General features: G+C 48.5%; 2 protein-coding genes across 2 annotated transcripts in view; both read left to right on the forward strand.

Moving 5' to 3' along the window:
* Positions 1–1,836, forward strand: part of HEPHL1 (hephaestin like 1) — a 91,316-nt gene extending 89,480 nt beyond the window's left edge. The window contains exon 20 of the mRNA XM_061158538.1: positions 10–1,836. Coding sequence (XP_061014521.1) covers positions 10–209 — 200 coding nt within the window. The 3' untranslated portion in view covers positions 210–1,836. The remainder of the gene's footprint in view (positions 1–9) is intronic.
* A 4,831-nt stretch (positions 1,837–6,667) lies between these two features.
* PANX1 (pannexin 1) overlaps positions 6,668–14,908 on the forward strand; it is a 53,479-nt gene continuing 45,238 nt past the window's right edge. Inside the window, exon 1 of the mRNA XM_061120824.1 lies at positions 6,668–7,091. Within this exon, the coding sequence (XP_060976807.1) occupies positions 6,911–7,091 (181 nt within the window). The 5' untranslated portion in view covers positions 6,668–6,910. The remainder of the gene's footprint in view (positions 7,092–14,908) is intronic.

Here is a 14,908-nt window from a genome sequence, read left to right on the forward strand (position 1 = left end):
TTTGCACAGAACCAGGCAAGGAGCAGCTCTACTTCTTTGGCCAGAGTCTGGATCCCAGAGGAGCCCGAGCAGCCTTGGTTGTCCTCTTCGTCCTCGGCCTCCTCCTCCTGGTCCTCTCGGTGGTCCTCTCGCTCAAGCTGTGCTCCGCGAGGCCGCGGGCAGCGTACCAGGAGGTCCAGTCCTGCGCGCTCCCCACCGACGCCCTGTGACCCCCGCGTCCTCCGCAGGGAGACGGAACAGGGCACCGCTCCCCGAGGACCCTGCCACCACTTCCCGGGTCAGGCTCCGATCCTCTGGAACAGATTCAAAGCAATGTGCTTTTCTTTATTTATTTTTAAAGGGGCTGTGAATAATCCTCAGGTATAAAATAGAAAAAGAAGAGTGGGCATGACTGAGAAAGCAGACCCAGTCTGTTCTCTGAATGAGCTCGTCGAAGTGCGAAGACCTTCTGAAGGATACATTTGTTTTCCATCTTTCATAATTCCTGGATTAGACAGGGCTTCCTTACCATCAAAGTCTCTATAGATGGCCAGTTTCAGGAAAGAGTTACACTGCCTCAGACATCTAACTGGAATGGCACTGATTTTTCATCTGTTATGGAAGATGCTTCCCTTAGTGGTTCCAAGAAAAATAACTTTCTGGGGTGTCCCTGAAAATGTCTAAATAAGTATCTACTGATAAAATTTGACCAAATGACTTTTTGGAGGCTTTAGCCAGCTCCCCTGGCCTTCTCCCTTTTAATATAAATAGCCTGTGCACTGTTTGCTATACAAGAAGCAAAGTTACATGCATTTTTAAAAAATATTGTTTTTATGCAAACCTGTAGAGATACTTGAATGTTTACACTGAGTTGAATGTTTACAACTCACTTCATTGATACATTTTTTACAATATGTTTCTGTGGCAATGTTTGTATTTTCAAAAATCAATCAGAGAATTTGTATTTCAGAATGTGGAGGGCTGGAATCTGCAATAGCAGGCTAGGTTCTCCCACTGTGAGTCAAGACACTCCCTGAGAGTTTAGTGGGAGCTTCCAAGGGGAGGGAAACTTGGTGGGAGGGAAACTTTGCAGGAAGCAAGCCTGGTCTTGACTCTTGAGTCTGATTTTTCACTGTTAGGAGGAGCTTTCCCAGGCTCCATCTTTTATGAAATAAAGACAGTGTCATCATGTGAAAAACACCAGAAGGAATTCATCAATGCAGCTGACTGACTGGGAGGAGAAAGACGTAGTCTTTGATGGGAAGAGGAAAGAAAAGGCTAATAAAAGAGAGTCCCAGTAGCAAATTTTTAAACCAATAAATCAACTTTGAGATATATTTTTTACAATTTTCAAGTCTCAAATGCCAAATAAAATATTGAACAACTAAACTCAACCCATTGAGAGGCAATCCATACTCTCTATATGTATGCCTCAGCTCTAGGTGTAAGATTGATAAGAGCAACATTGTTTATTACTAGACTGAGAAATTGCCCTTAGCCCAAGCTGCTGCGAGATGGGGGCTATTAGCACATCTGCCTTAGCCGTGGGTCACGGGGCTGTTCAAGTGAACAAGTAGGACCTAATAAATACTGGTGGAGGGACCTTTCATACAGTCTCATCTTCATCTTGGTGAGGGGAAATGGGTAATTTGATAGAAGCTATAGTCTTACATAAAACAGGATGCAAATGCTAATAGTTCTGTTCATAGTTTGCTTGAATGTCATATCAAACATGATACCCAAGGATCTGAATTCCAGACTGCTAACCACTGATAATGTGATTTTTAGTATGTGCTTACAGTTTTCAGACATGTATAGGCTATATAATTTCATAATAATCATGATAAATGCCTTATTTATAACTGACCTAGAAAACAAATTATTTAGTTGTCTTTTCCTTTTCTCTTAGTTTATTTTTTAATGAAAATGAAACCACAAAGTAGTTTGATTATACCATTTCTCTTTTTAATAAAGTTTCATGTATCATAAACATAGCTATTTACATTTTTTTTTTCAACACCGTAACTGAGGTCTAGTAATAGGTAAATTTTTTACCTGGAGCAGGTGGTTAGTTAAAGGAGAATTATTTTTAGCCATTTAGCAACTATCCTAGTTATACTTGTCAGAGGAAATGAAACAAAGTGACAATATATGTATACAGATAACAGTTGTTGGTGTTTAGTTGCTAGGTTGTGTCTGATTCCTTTACAACCGCATGGAATGTAGCCCACCAGCCTCCTCTGTCCATGGAATTTCAAGCAAAAATGCTGGAGTGGATTGCTACTTCCTACTGCAAGGGATCTTCCCAACCCAGCGATTAAACCCACTTCTGCACTGACACGCAGAATCTGTACCGTTGAGCCACCTGGGAAGCCCACACATGACACGACTCTCACCAAGTATTGTTTTCTCTGAGGTACCACACTTCTTCATGCGCATCCTCACTTCCTGAGAAAATCAATCACATTTATACACATCTTTTCCTCTTGTTACAGCAGAAGATGTGCACCTGCTCCTGGCAGGGCCAGTCTCTCCCTGGACTCTGGAAACTGCATCCCTTCTTGCTTTCTCAAGAACTTAGTTCCCTCAGTCATCAGTTTTCCCTCCTGCATGAAGTTATCAGCAATATCTTCCATTAAAAACAGACAGCAAACAAACAGTCACTGTCTTTAACTCCATAACCTGCTCCAACACAGGTCCTTTGTTCCCTTGATAGCAGAACTGAAAGTGCTGTCCACACTTGTCTCTGTCTCCTCACCTGATGCATGCTTCCACCCGTTCCAATGGTTTCCCTTCCAGAGGGCCCTGCCCAACTCTGCACCCCAGTCTGCTGTTATCAAAACCATCATGACTATAATAATAATAATGGAAATGATTCCACGGTCTGTGGCCTCTTCCCAGTCTTTATCTTACTTAACCACTCAGTAACACTTGGCAGCTCCTTCCTTCTGGATACCCTCTAGTTCCCGGGCTCCATAACATCGCCTGCCAACCTTCCTTCTTCCTCAGCAGCTACTTCCTTTTAGTCTCTTGCGAGTTCCTTCTCCTCCCTCTGACTTACATCTTAGCGTGCCTCCCGACTTGAACTGGGCCCTTTTCTTCGTTTGGCCCTCCGGGGTGGGCTGAATATCGCCAAAGATTCCAGGTCCCACTCCCTGAACCTGTGAATGTTATCGTGTACAGCAAAAAGACTTTGCAGCTATGATTGTTAACAAATCTTGAGATGGGAAGTTTATGTTGGATTACCCAGATTGGCCCTAAATGTAACCGCAGTGTTCTTATGGGGCTGCCCACATGGCACAGTGGTAAAGAATCTGCCTACTGATGCAAGAGACATGGGTTTGATCCCTGGGATCAGGAAGATCCCCTGAAAGAGGAAATGTGGCAACCCACTCCAGTATTCTTGCCTGGGAAATCCCAGAGGAGCCTGATGGGCTACAGTCTATGGGGTTGGGAAGAGTTGGACACAAAAGAGTGACTGAATATGCCTGCAAGCACGGTGTTTTTATAAAAAAAGACGAGGGAGCTATGGGACACATGAAGGAAGGTGCTACGCTGCAGGCCTTGGAGATGCAGGAATGCTTCCTCAAGGCTGGAAAAGGCAAAGGACCGGATTCTCTCTTCGAGCCTCTGGAGGCCTGCTGGCACCTTGACTTTTTGCAGTGAAACTGATTTTGAACTTCAGATTTCCAGAACTGTTGAAAAATAAATGTGAGACTTTCCTGGTGGTCCAGTGGTTAAGAATCCGCCTTCCAATGCAGGGGACTCAGGTTCGATCCCTGACTGGGGAACTAAGATCCTACATGCTGAGGGGTAACTAAGCCTGAAACATGCAACTAGAGAAGCCTGCTGAGCTGCCATGAGGACCCAGTGCAGACAAAGAGAGAAAAGATAATCGTGTGCCACCAAGTCAGCGGTAGTTTGTTATACCCTCTCCGTACGTCATTTCACTCATCTTCCTGGATCTGAAAATCATCTTTATGCTAATAAACTCAAAATGTATTTCTTCCTGGGCTACAGACTCCAAACCCTGTTCAAGCAGATCACGGTGGCAGTCCCTACCCAGCCTCTCCAGGTCGCTTCTGTCCCTCTAACCACAGTCCACACAGTCCTCCAAATCTGATCACATCACTTAACCTGATACATTTCCTTTACTGTCTTTTGGTTTCACATTTAATAGTATCCAAACTCCTTACCTTCATCTATAAAACTCAGACTGATTTGGCTGCCCATTATGTCCACATCTCCAGCTTTACCTCTGACTCCACTCTGTTTCAGCTTTTATCAGTTCCTGTGCCCTGATAGTTCCTTCTTGCCTCAGGACCTTTGCACACACTGCTTTCTGTGCCTGGAAGCCTCTTTCCAGCACCCTCACTCTCTTTCCTAGTTCAGATGTAAGTTCCCCAGACTGCCCTCTATAAAGTGGACCCCTCCCAAGTTATTTCCAATTTCCATTATTTTCTTTAGTTGCCCTAATCCTGGGGCATATCCATCTTACCTGTTAGTTTGACTTTTGTCTGTCTCCTTGAAATCTAGGCTCCATGGAAACAAGGACCTCAAACCTGTTTTGCTCACTGCTGCACCCCAGCACAGATCACAGTGCAGATATACAATAGTTGCTCAGCAAACATTACTTAGATGAATAAATAAACATATAAACAGAACAGGCCGTGTAGTGGGCTTAACTCTCTTGACTTTGACTATTTTGGTCACAAAAGATTTCATATCCAAATGTCAAGGGTCTCTAATAAACAAAACAAGAGTTTTGGGACCATAGCTATGAGGCCTGCAGCTGCTTTGGCTTCCTTCTAACAAATCACACTGGAGTAAGGAGAGGGGGAAGGGAGGACTTCGAGGAGGGTGTGTTATTTAATCCCTAAATGCACCTTATAGCTATAAAGGGGGAGACAAACCCTAAATCAGTGGACAGTTAAACACATACTTGTTGAACTGTGATTGTGATTTTCATTAAGAAGGAAAAATAGAGGGGAATAGTAATGGATAACATGTACACAGCACTCATCAGTCGCCAGGCAACGTCCTAGGCACCTTCTGTATATTAACTCTTTCGATCTTTACCTCAATCCTAAGCAGTATAATCACCTTACAGATGAAAACACTGAGATACAGACGGGGCATGTAACTTTCCCAAAGCCCGCATCTGGCATCACAAGAATATTTAACAAAGGGGCCTAATCCTGTTTAGTGTTTCCAAGGAAGACTCTCCAGGGGAAGTGACATCCAGCAGAACAATCCAGGCAAAAAGGCTACTGTGGATGTGATTTGGGGCAGGTGAAGGTCTGGAGGAGGCAAGAGCTGGCAAAGTTGAAGAACTGAAGGGAAAGTAGTGAAACTGGTAAGGCAGGCAGTAGCCATGCTAAACAATTTGAATTTTATCCTAAAAATAAGGTACACTTTAAGAAGGGGAGTGATAGGATAAGACTGGAGCTTTTACAAATTCCCTTCGGCAGCTGCTGGGGAGAAGAGCTTGCAGGCCTGCAGGGCCTACCTGTAGGTGGTTAGGAGAGAGGATGGCAGCGCAGGTGGAGGAAAATGATCAAATGTTCAATATTTAGGAGCGAGAAGCTAGAGAATTTGGAAATTGGTTCAGGCAGCTGGGAGAGACAGCGCCGTCACACAGGGCAGTGCAGCTGTCCGGTTTGGGCGCGTGGTCGGGTGGCGCTGCTTTGAGCAAGATGGGGAAGACTGGAGTTCAGGCTGAGAGGAGACGAGGGTTGTGGTTCTGGCCATTGTGCAGTCCTGGTCCCATGAGTCTCCTAAGAGGAGGGTCGTGCAGGCCATGGGGCGAGGGCTCCGAGGGCAGGGCGGGGTGGAGATGTACACAGGGCAGGTGAGCGCACACAGAAGAGGCTTGCCTGCACGGACCTGCCCGTGTACAAAGAGCAGAGCCGGCAGCCCCGGCCCAAGGAGCCCTCCTGTTCAAAAGTCCAGCCAGCTCCAAGTGTTTCTGATCACAGCGTCTCCTGACTGTCTCTCAGCATCGCAGACCGAGGCTCCCGCGGGCAAAGCGAGAGGTGAAGCATAGACCCGTGAGACCGAGTCCGGCGCAGGCTCACCACCCCAAGCCCGCGCCTCCCTGGCCCCCAGTGTTCCTGCTAGAGGCCAGCGCCCCCTCTCCCACGTTTGCTCGGTCTAACCCGCTCGATCGCCTTTTAAGGCGCCCGTGGCTCTCCGAGGCCTTGGCACGGCCTGCTGACCTGATCTCGCCATGTAGAAATGCTGGGGGTGAGGCGTAAGGGGCCGTCCGGTCCACAGGGCGACAGGTCACTTTCGGAAGGGACTTCAAACTTCCCGGCGCCCGGAAGAGGAGGGGATGAAGGTGGGAGGGGCGCGAGGACTCGCCGAGGAGCTGCTCGCACGGACACCCGCTTCGGGGGTGGATCCCAGGGTTGCCGGCGCTGCCGCGCCCACCGCGCCCCGCGCCCCGCGGCTCCCGGAAACGCCGCGCCCCCTCGGCGCTCGCGCCCCTCTGAGGTTCCGGGAGAGCGTGCGGGGCGGGCCGAGAGCGCGCGGGGCGGCGGCAGCCGCAGCCGGGGCCTCACCGTGGGGTTCGCGCTTTGTTCGGCCGCAGACTCTCGCTCTCGGGCGCGCGGCGGCGGCGGCGCGGAGCCCGGGGACCTGCCGGAGTGGCTGCGCCCCGGCCGGCGGAGGAGGAGCGGGCGCGGCCCGGGCTCCCATGCCCGCGGAGCAGCCCCGGGACCCGCCAGGCCAGGCGCCCGGAGAAGACGGCTGCGGCGCATCGCGGTACGAGACCGGCGGAATGTGGGAGCCACCGGGGAGCGGGCAAAGGGAAAGCGAAACCCGCGGGCGGGGCTGGTGACGGCCTAAGGCGCAGCACCGCCCTCCCGACGCCGGCGGTCCCCAGGCCTGCCTCGCGAACCTGCCCGGCCCAGCCCAGCGCGCCGCAGCAATGGCCATTGCGCACCTTGCCACCGAGTATGTCTTCTCGGACTTCCTGCTGAAGGAGCCCTCGGAGCCCAAGTTTAAGGGGCTGCGGCTGGAGCTGGCCGTGGACAAGATGGTCACGTGCATCGCCGTGGGGCTGCCTCTGCTGCTCATCTCGCTGGCTTTCGCGCAAGAAATCTCCATTGGTGAGGCCTGGGGCTGGCGGTATCGGGGCCGGCTAGGCCGGCGTTATCAGAGGTGCCCTGGTCTCTGGTTGGAAGTGATTTTACCGCGCGCCCCTGGCGGTGCTCGCCGTTGTCATGGGCATGCACGTTGGGAAGGAAGGTAGCCAGATACGATGGTCTGAAGCATTCTTTGTCCACGTGCTCCCCGCCCCCCCCAGCCGTGGACCCTGCTTGTATCCCACTCGCCAGTTCTGTTCCTGCTGCCCACTGGTGGCTTACTGGCAGTGTGCCCAGTCAGTGCCTACTGCTGACTTTGCCTTAGTGTTCACGCCTCACTCCTAAGACCGGCGCCGTTGTCACTAGATTTGCCTGGAACAACTGTCTCCTCTTCCCTCCACCCCCATATTTCTGCAGTCATCCAAAATTTGTATCAGAGAACCTCCCGAGTGTCTAAATGGAGGATATGAGGAAAAGTACCCCAATCAAAGTGCTTTCTCCCTTGTCTTACATTTAATTAAGTTATACTGAGACTTAGCCGCTGCAGGGTTGTGAATGATGGGAAATAACTGCCCTTGGCCAGTATTAGAAGGATATCCAAATCCTCTACCTGGATGGTCTTTTGTTTGAATGGGAGATGAATGAATCGCATTAATGTAAATTCTCATGTGTCATAGCAACAGTTCTGTGAGATTCTGAAAGTCTGGTGGCCTGGGCAGGATCACGTGGCTAAGAAGCAGCTGGTCTTCCTTACCAGCTGTTCTGACTTTGGCCAGGCGGGTTTGGGTGGTGGGGGGGTTGGTGGGGGGGAGAGTGAGTCAACAGGAAGGCAGTGTGTGAGGCTAGACACAGCTCTGCTGAGCGGAGGTGGCTGGTGGGCTGAAGGATGGGGAAAGCTTGTGTGAGAAGCTGGGCTGGCCCTGAGCCCCTGTCCGTGGGTGGGATGTGGATTAGCAGAGTTGAGACTTATGCCAGGACTTTGAGATGGCCGAGAAGGCCCAGTTCTTGGAAGGACAGACACAGCGAGCGAGCATCCTCGCTGAGGCAGAAGGATTGGTCAGGGTTTCCAGGATATGAGAGTGAATGTGGGCCTGAGTCAGTGAAAACAGAACAGAAGACTTGATGGTTTAAAAAGTGAAAAGTTATGATTTAAGTAGAGGCTGGACTAGCTGGAAACAGCACTTAATAAGTAACAGGCTGAGGGTAGTGCGTAAGGTCTGTGAAGGGGAGGCGGTTAGAGCTAGGAAGGATGCCATAAAGATTCGGAATCAGTTGAGGTCTTGTGTGAGTGTGGGCCCCATGACTAGATGGGAAAGGTTGGGAGGTTTCCAGGAGCAAGGAGCCATGCTCTTGGGCATATAGCTTTCCAGAGGCCCCAAAGGGCCGAACTGATCAGAGGTACCGGAAAGGCTGCAGGCCTAGTGACTGGGGAGTGATATTGGTGGAAACAGGGAAGTTGAGGGCAGAGTTGGTTAGAAAAAGGTTGCAGTGAGCTTGATTTTGTGATCTGCACCACAGCATTGTTCACCTTGGCAGGAAGTCGCCAAGTTCATTCTGAAAAGTAGTCTTCAGTTTTCCTGGTCACTGGGCAGGCATCGATAGTCGAAGCTTTCCCTTTGCCTTCCTGTGAATTGAGGTTTCGGGAGAAAGGAAAACCACAAAGTAGCATGGACCCTGGAGATGATCTCCTCCTTCAGTGAATGTTTCCTGAGGACCCAGTGCTGGGCAGACATGCCCTGCTGTGGGGGAGCAGCCATCTGATGCCAGGAGCTGGGTATCCTCTGTGATCAAACCTTACCTCTAGCCCACGAATTCCAGGGACTCTAAAGAGCGCTGTTGGCCCCTTCTAACTGATGGGCTGTCTGAAAGGCGTTTGCTGTGGATAGGTTTACCCAGTGGGAGGCTGAGCTTATGCTGTTGTTTTTTGGGGGGGGGGGGAAGGTTGAAGGAGTTTGAGGTGTGGTCCTCATCCTGCCCTGTAGGAGTTTACCATCCAGCTGGGCACAGGAGCAGACTTGCTGGAGGTAATGTGGTTCAGCCGTGTGTGATCCAATGACAGGGCAGTGTTAAACTTGGAGCACCAGGTGGAAGGAACTTGGGTGAAGCTGTCAGCAGACTCCTGTATACTGAGAGCTTCAGGACACTCGAGAGGAGGAAGGCAGGACCAGGGATGACATTAGACGAAGCCAGAAGACAGACTTCAGAGAGGAGAGAAGAGGTACAGGAAAGAGTGCGTGGAACTGGTCTGGTGGGGTCCTGCATGCTCTTGGAGGTGGGAGCAGAAGGGGCTCTGCCTAGCCGTCCGTCACCAGCATTTGTGGGTCGTCACAGAGGTGATGCGGTGTGGCAGGGCAGAGAGGGGCTGGTGCCCACCGGCACGGTGGAGGGCACACTGGCGGCCTTTGCAGCAACCTGGAGCTGTCCCTGCTCATTGGTCCTGCCTGCCCTGCCACAGCCAGAATTACAAGCAGAGCCATTCTGGAGGGAGTTGATCTGGAGGGAATCATTTAATTTTTGAGTTGTGGCTGGAGAGTTTTAAAGGCTTTTGCAAAGTGAGCTGCTGATGTTGGATTGATGTAAGAATTAAAATAGGCCCCTGGTCTGGTTAAGCCTGATACTTCGCTCAGCTCTTCTAAAGCATTGCATGCCTGGGTCCCCTAGAGGGTAAGCTGGGTAGGGGGACAAAAAACCCCGATTCCACACTAACTGATGCACAGCAGAAGACAGTTTAAATTTGACTGTGACTCTGGGCTGGTAAGACTGTGCGATCGGAGACAGAGAAGAGGCAGTTGGCACTGACCGTGTTTTTTAAGCTTTCACTTTTTCTCTTCCCTTGCCTTGCATCATGTCTTGTATACAACAAGTGCTCAATTAAGATGCCGTGAAAGAAATGTAGGAGCGTGTGAGAGAGCTCTCCTGGGTTTGCCCTTGGAGAACGGCTGGGCTGAGGTGGGGAGGGACATCCAGAGAGGGAGGCCAGGCTTCCGTGTCCAGGTCAGAAGCTCAGGTCAGGATCGAGGTTGCAGCGGCCAGGTCCCAACCTGGAATTCACAAGCTGGAGGTGAGGGGTCCCTGGTACGGGGGGGACTTCCTTGTTGCTGGGGTCCTCGTGTCATTTAATAACACAAGGGCTGCCCTGGTGAGGTCAGCCCTGGTTCCCTCCCTGAGGTCCCGCTCTGAGGACAGTACTGCAGGATATGTTCAGAGTGGAGGCACCGGTTGCCCCACTTGACTTACAAGCATAGGATGTATTGCAAGTACCTCAAATTCCCTTTTGCAGCACTTTTGGGGCAAGGGAGAATCTGTTTGAAATGTCGAAGGCGGTTGAGTGTCATTCTGTGTGGCTTGGAGAACACACGACTGTCACCATATGGCAGGTGCGGGGGTCAGAGTTCTGTGCCACAAAATGACCCTCATTTCTAACACACATTTGCAGATGCCTCTAGAGGTACAGCATCTGTCACCTTGACTCTCTGCCTATCTCTGTATATTTCTGTATCTACAGAGAGTTTAGGAAATACCAGAGTGACAGCTCTGTGTAGAATACAAGCATAATTGGGTTACATGGCCTTCATGCTCTGAAATTCTAGGAGTCTTTATCTCAAGCATTGAAGAAACTAATTCCCTAAGCATGCTACTTTTCAACAGACCAGACCCTGAATGGGATTTGTGCTCTTGGGGTCTTTTGCTGGGTCTGCAGTGCCCTTGGCCTAGGGCTGTAGGTGACCCGAGGCCGAGGTGTCCTCCCTTGGGGTCTGCTTTGACTCTGGAGCCCCAGCCTGGCGCCTTGGGAGACGCTGGGAGAGCGGAGTCCCTGTGTCCTGCCAGGATGCGGCCTGCCGGGTCCCAGTCTGGCCAGACCAGATGAGCAGCAGGGGCAACCGCTAGACCCCGGGGAAGGGTGTCTGGTCTGCGCAGGGAGCCTGCTCCCCCGCTGCCCTCCTGGTGGGCGGCTGTGGTTCTGGGCAGAGGGATGTGGTCTCTCTGCTGCTGCCATTCATGGGCGGGTGCCCGGCCAGCCCCAGGGGGCCAGGGGACAGGCAGCTGCAGCCTCTTCCAGAGCTGTTAGCGCCCAGCTCCCCTCGTGTCTCTGTCATCCGCTCCTCTGTGGCTGAGTGTAGGGACGCCTTTGGGAATGTGTTCACGCTGCCTTCAGCATGCAGCCGGTGGCACAGCTAATTGTTCTTTTCAGGCGTGTCTCTAAGAATGGGCTAATACTTAGGGTCTCAGGGCAAAGGTCCCAAAACAGCACATCCTCAACTCAAATTTTAAGCCAAAACACATCCTGGTCCCCTTCCAGAAGGATGCCTGCTGTCCAGAGAGGCTACTGATACATACATGTTTTTCTTCGTTCATTTTTTTAAAATGTATTTTTATTGTACAGATAGTACCTACATACCTTCTCAGGGTAATTCTTAAGCCTTCCCCGTGTGTTAGAGGTGACCACCGTGGACACTATGTAGAGCTGAAAAAGACCCCTTTCTCTGCATTAATATAAAGTTTAGACACTTTTTTAAACCAAACTGAGTCACGTCATCGTGGTTTGCACTTTCCCACCCAGTATGGTATGGAGAGCCTTCTGTGTCAGTACTGAAGAGTCACCTCACTGTTTTTTAGTGGACAGGCAGACAGAGATACTCCATAGGATGAAATGTTCTTGCCATAGTTCACCCAGTCATTTTCCTGGGGATGTGCATGTAGTTTCTTCCTAATTTTCCATGATTACACATCAGGCTTGTTGGTACATAAATCTCTGTAACTGCTGCCCCCCTCCCAGCATTGAAAGGAAAAGAGAAGAGACCAGTATCATTTCCCAGAAGGATGGAGTCATTCTCCAGGATAGTTCTGCATTCCTGAGTTACTATTTCAAGTAAAAGTCAATGCGCCTGTGTACCCTCCAGCTCCAGCTCCCTCTAAATGTGACTCAGAAGAGGGGAAGAGGAATTTTGATGTGTTCCTCGTTTTAAGAAAGAAATCACCTCTTTGAGGCGTAAGGTTGCAAGTTTCCATGGACTTTTCTGATGTGTTCTCAAAGCACGGTGTTCCCTTCTATGCACTTACCCAAGTTCTGATTTGTTAATTATTTGCATAATTGTTTGTTGAATGCTGTCTCTCCACCAGACTGTAAGTTCACTGGGGTCAGGGACCATTTATCCTCTATGGGGTTGACTGCTCTGTCCTAGCGTCCAGCAAAAAACTTGATACATAGTAGGCATTCAGTGGAGTTTGTAAAGGAACGGAATCATCAAGGATGTCAGTAGGATTTTAGCATTTGGGGATCCTGAGTGTTAGTTATTCAGTTGTCTGTAAGACAGGAATTTATGTATCTTGAAAGAATTTGTCCTAAAAAAAAATCACCATCAAAAATATGTGAAAACTCTGTATAATGTCATTGGAGAGAACTGGAGTAACAGCAATAGAGCAAAGAATGTGAGCTGATGGATAATAAGCAAACATTTAGTCATGATGAGATCGATTTTAAAAATATAACAGAATTTACCCCAGTAGCATTTGTTCTGTTTCAATGCCCATTGTTCCCTGACTTTAAAGAACTCAGTGACTTAGCTCTATATTTAATTATTTTCGAATCCCTTTCTCTTTTCCAAAGAGAAATGAAAATGTGAAAAGAAGATGAAGTTGTGGGGGGAAAAACTCTGTTATTTCGAAACAGATGAAACTCCTATCCTTAGCAAAAGCTGAACATGTGTCTTGAAATCTTTGCAGAGTCTAGGTTTGGATTAGCAACATCCTTTTAGAAACCATTCGAACACCCACCCCTTCCTCTGCAGGTTGCTTCCTTGGAGTGCTTTCTTCTCAAACCCCTACCTGGGGCAGTGAGTTTGGTCCAGAGAAGGGGTGAAGTTTGGGAGCACCTTCCCCCGGCTGAGTGAGCTGGGTGCAGCTGTGTCCCTTGGGGCTGCCTGGGGGCAGCTGGGACGTTGGTTTCCAGGCGGGAAAGCACCGAGGTGAGCCTGGCTCCGTGTGGGGCATAGGGGGGATTCTTCCCACTTATTCATCCTCTCTAAAGCTTGCACCCATTTTTCTCAAAGGCCATTTACATATGTGTATATTTATCTGATTATAAAGATATGACTTCCTGTAGAAAACATGGGCAATGTAGAACAGAGCAATAATTCCAGCACTATTACAATGCTGAGGTAACCGCTGTCAAACCTTTGTGTGTTCTCCCCCTCTCTTTATTGTATATACATAACTGACAACTTGTATTCTGCCTTTGAAAAACCAAACTTAATATTTCGGGTGATTTTACCTCTTTCTTAAATCTGACAAACTTGCCTTTTGTGGCTACCAAAGTAAACATCGAAAAGGTGTGTGGAAATTGAACGCTTTTGTGATTTTTTGCTAATACAAATAGCAATGTGAGGAACACTCCTGAACATAAACCTCTAAACTAAGGGTCTCAGTATTTAAACAAATTGTGTATAAATCTAATTACAAAGTGTAGGAACATTTTCAGGATTCTAGATTTAAATGGCTGGTTGCTCTCTGGAAAGATCATTTGTTGTTGAATCTTCCAGCAGTTAGGAGGGTCCCCTTGCTCCTGGTTTCCAGAGTGTATGATTTTTTGTATCTCATTTACCCAGGTATCTCCTTACATCTAGAAATAAACCAGGGTATTGACAAGCAACAGACAAAGTGACTGACTTGCCGCAACAGCTTGTTACATCTTTAATAGATAAATTCCTCAAAATATATTGCTACAGAATTATAGGAAGGGGATCATTACTGGGAATTTGTCAAGTTACCTGACAAATTTCTACATTTGGGGACTCATTAAATTTACTTTCACTTCATTGTTTTTTGCCTTTTGATTAATTAATTAATTTATTAGGCTGCATCAAGTCTTAGTTGCCATATATCTTGTAGTGGGAAACTTACTGCCCTGAGGCATGTGGGATCTTAGTTTCCAAACCAGGGATCAAACCTTGGTCCCTTGCATTGCAAGGCAGATTCTTAACCACTGGACCACCAGGGAAGTCCCTCACTTCATATTTTGGTTATTGCTGTTACTACTGTCTTTGTGATTGAGAGAAGCTGGAAGGTTAAGGATGGGATAAATGAGGTGGAAATGCTTTGAGAAAGTTATCACTTCCAAGTAGGCTCAGAACATGGTGAATATTCAGTATGAAGGATGAAGAGGTTCTCCATGGATCAGTGTATCAGCTGATGAGATAGGCTGGGGCAGTGTGTCTGCCCTGAGATGCTCTCGAGTAGATATCCCACCATTCTGCTGCTGTGCTGGTGGAGGGGACTTTCTAGATAGTTTTTTATTTATTTACTTTTTATTTTATTTTTTATTAGTTAGAGGCTAATTACTTCACAACATTTCAGTGGGTTTTGTCATACACTGATATGAATCAGCCATGGATTTACACGTATTCCCCATCCCGATCCCCCCTCCCACCTCCCTCTCCACCCAATTCCTCTGGGTCTTCCCAGTGCACCAGGCCCGAGCACTTGTCTCATGCATCCCACCTGGGCTGGTGATCTGTTTCACCATAGATAGTATACATGCTGTTCTTTCACAACATCCCACCCTCACCTTCTCCCACAGAGTTCAAAAGTCTGTTCTGTACATCTGTGTCTCTTTTTCTGTTTTGCACATAGGGTTATCGTCACCATCTTTCTAAATTCCATATATATATGTTAGTATGCTGTAATGTTCTTTATCTTTCTGGCTTACTTCACTCTGTATAAGGGGATCCAGTTTCATCCATCTCATTAGAACTGATTCAAATGAATTCTTTTTAACGGCTGAGTAATATTCCATGGTGTATATGTACCACAGCTTCCTTATCCATTCATCTGCTGATGGGCAT

Source organism: Dama dama, chromosome 2, assembly GCF_033118175.1.
Source record: "Dama dama isolate Ldn47 chromosome 2, ASM3311817v1, whole genome shotgun sequence".
Taxonomy (NCBI): Eukaryota; Metazoa; Chordata; class Mammalia; order Artiodactyla; family Cervidae; genus Dama; species Dama dama.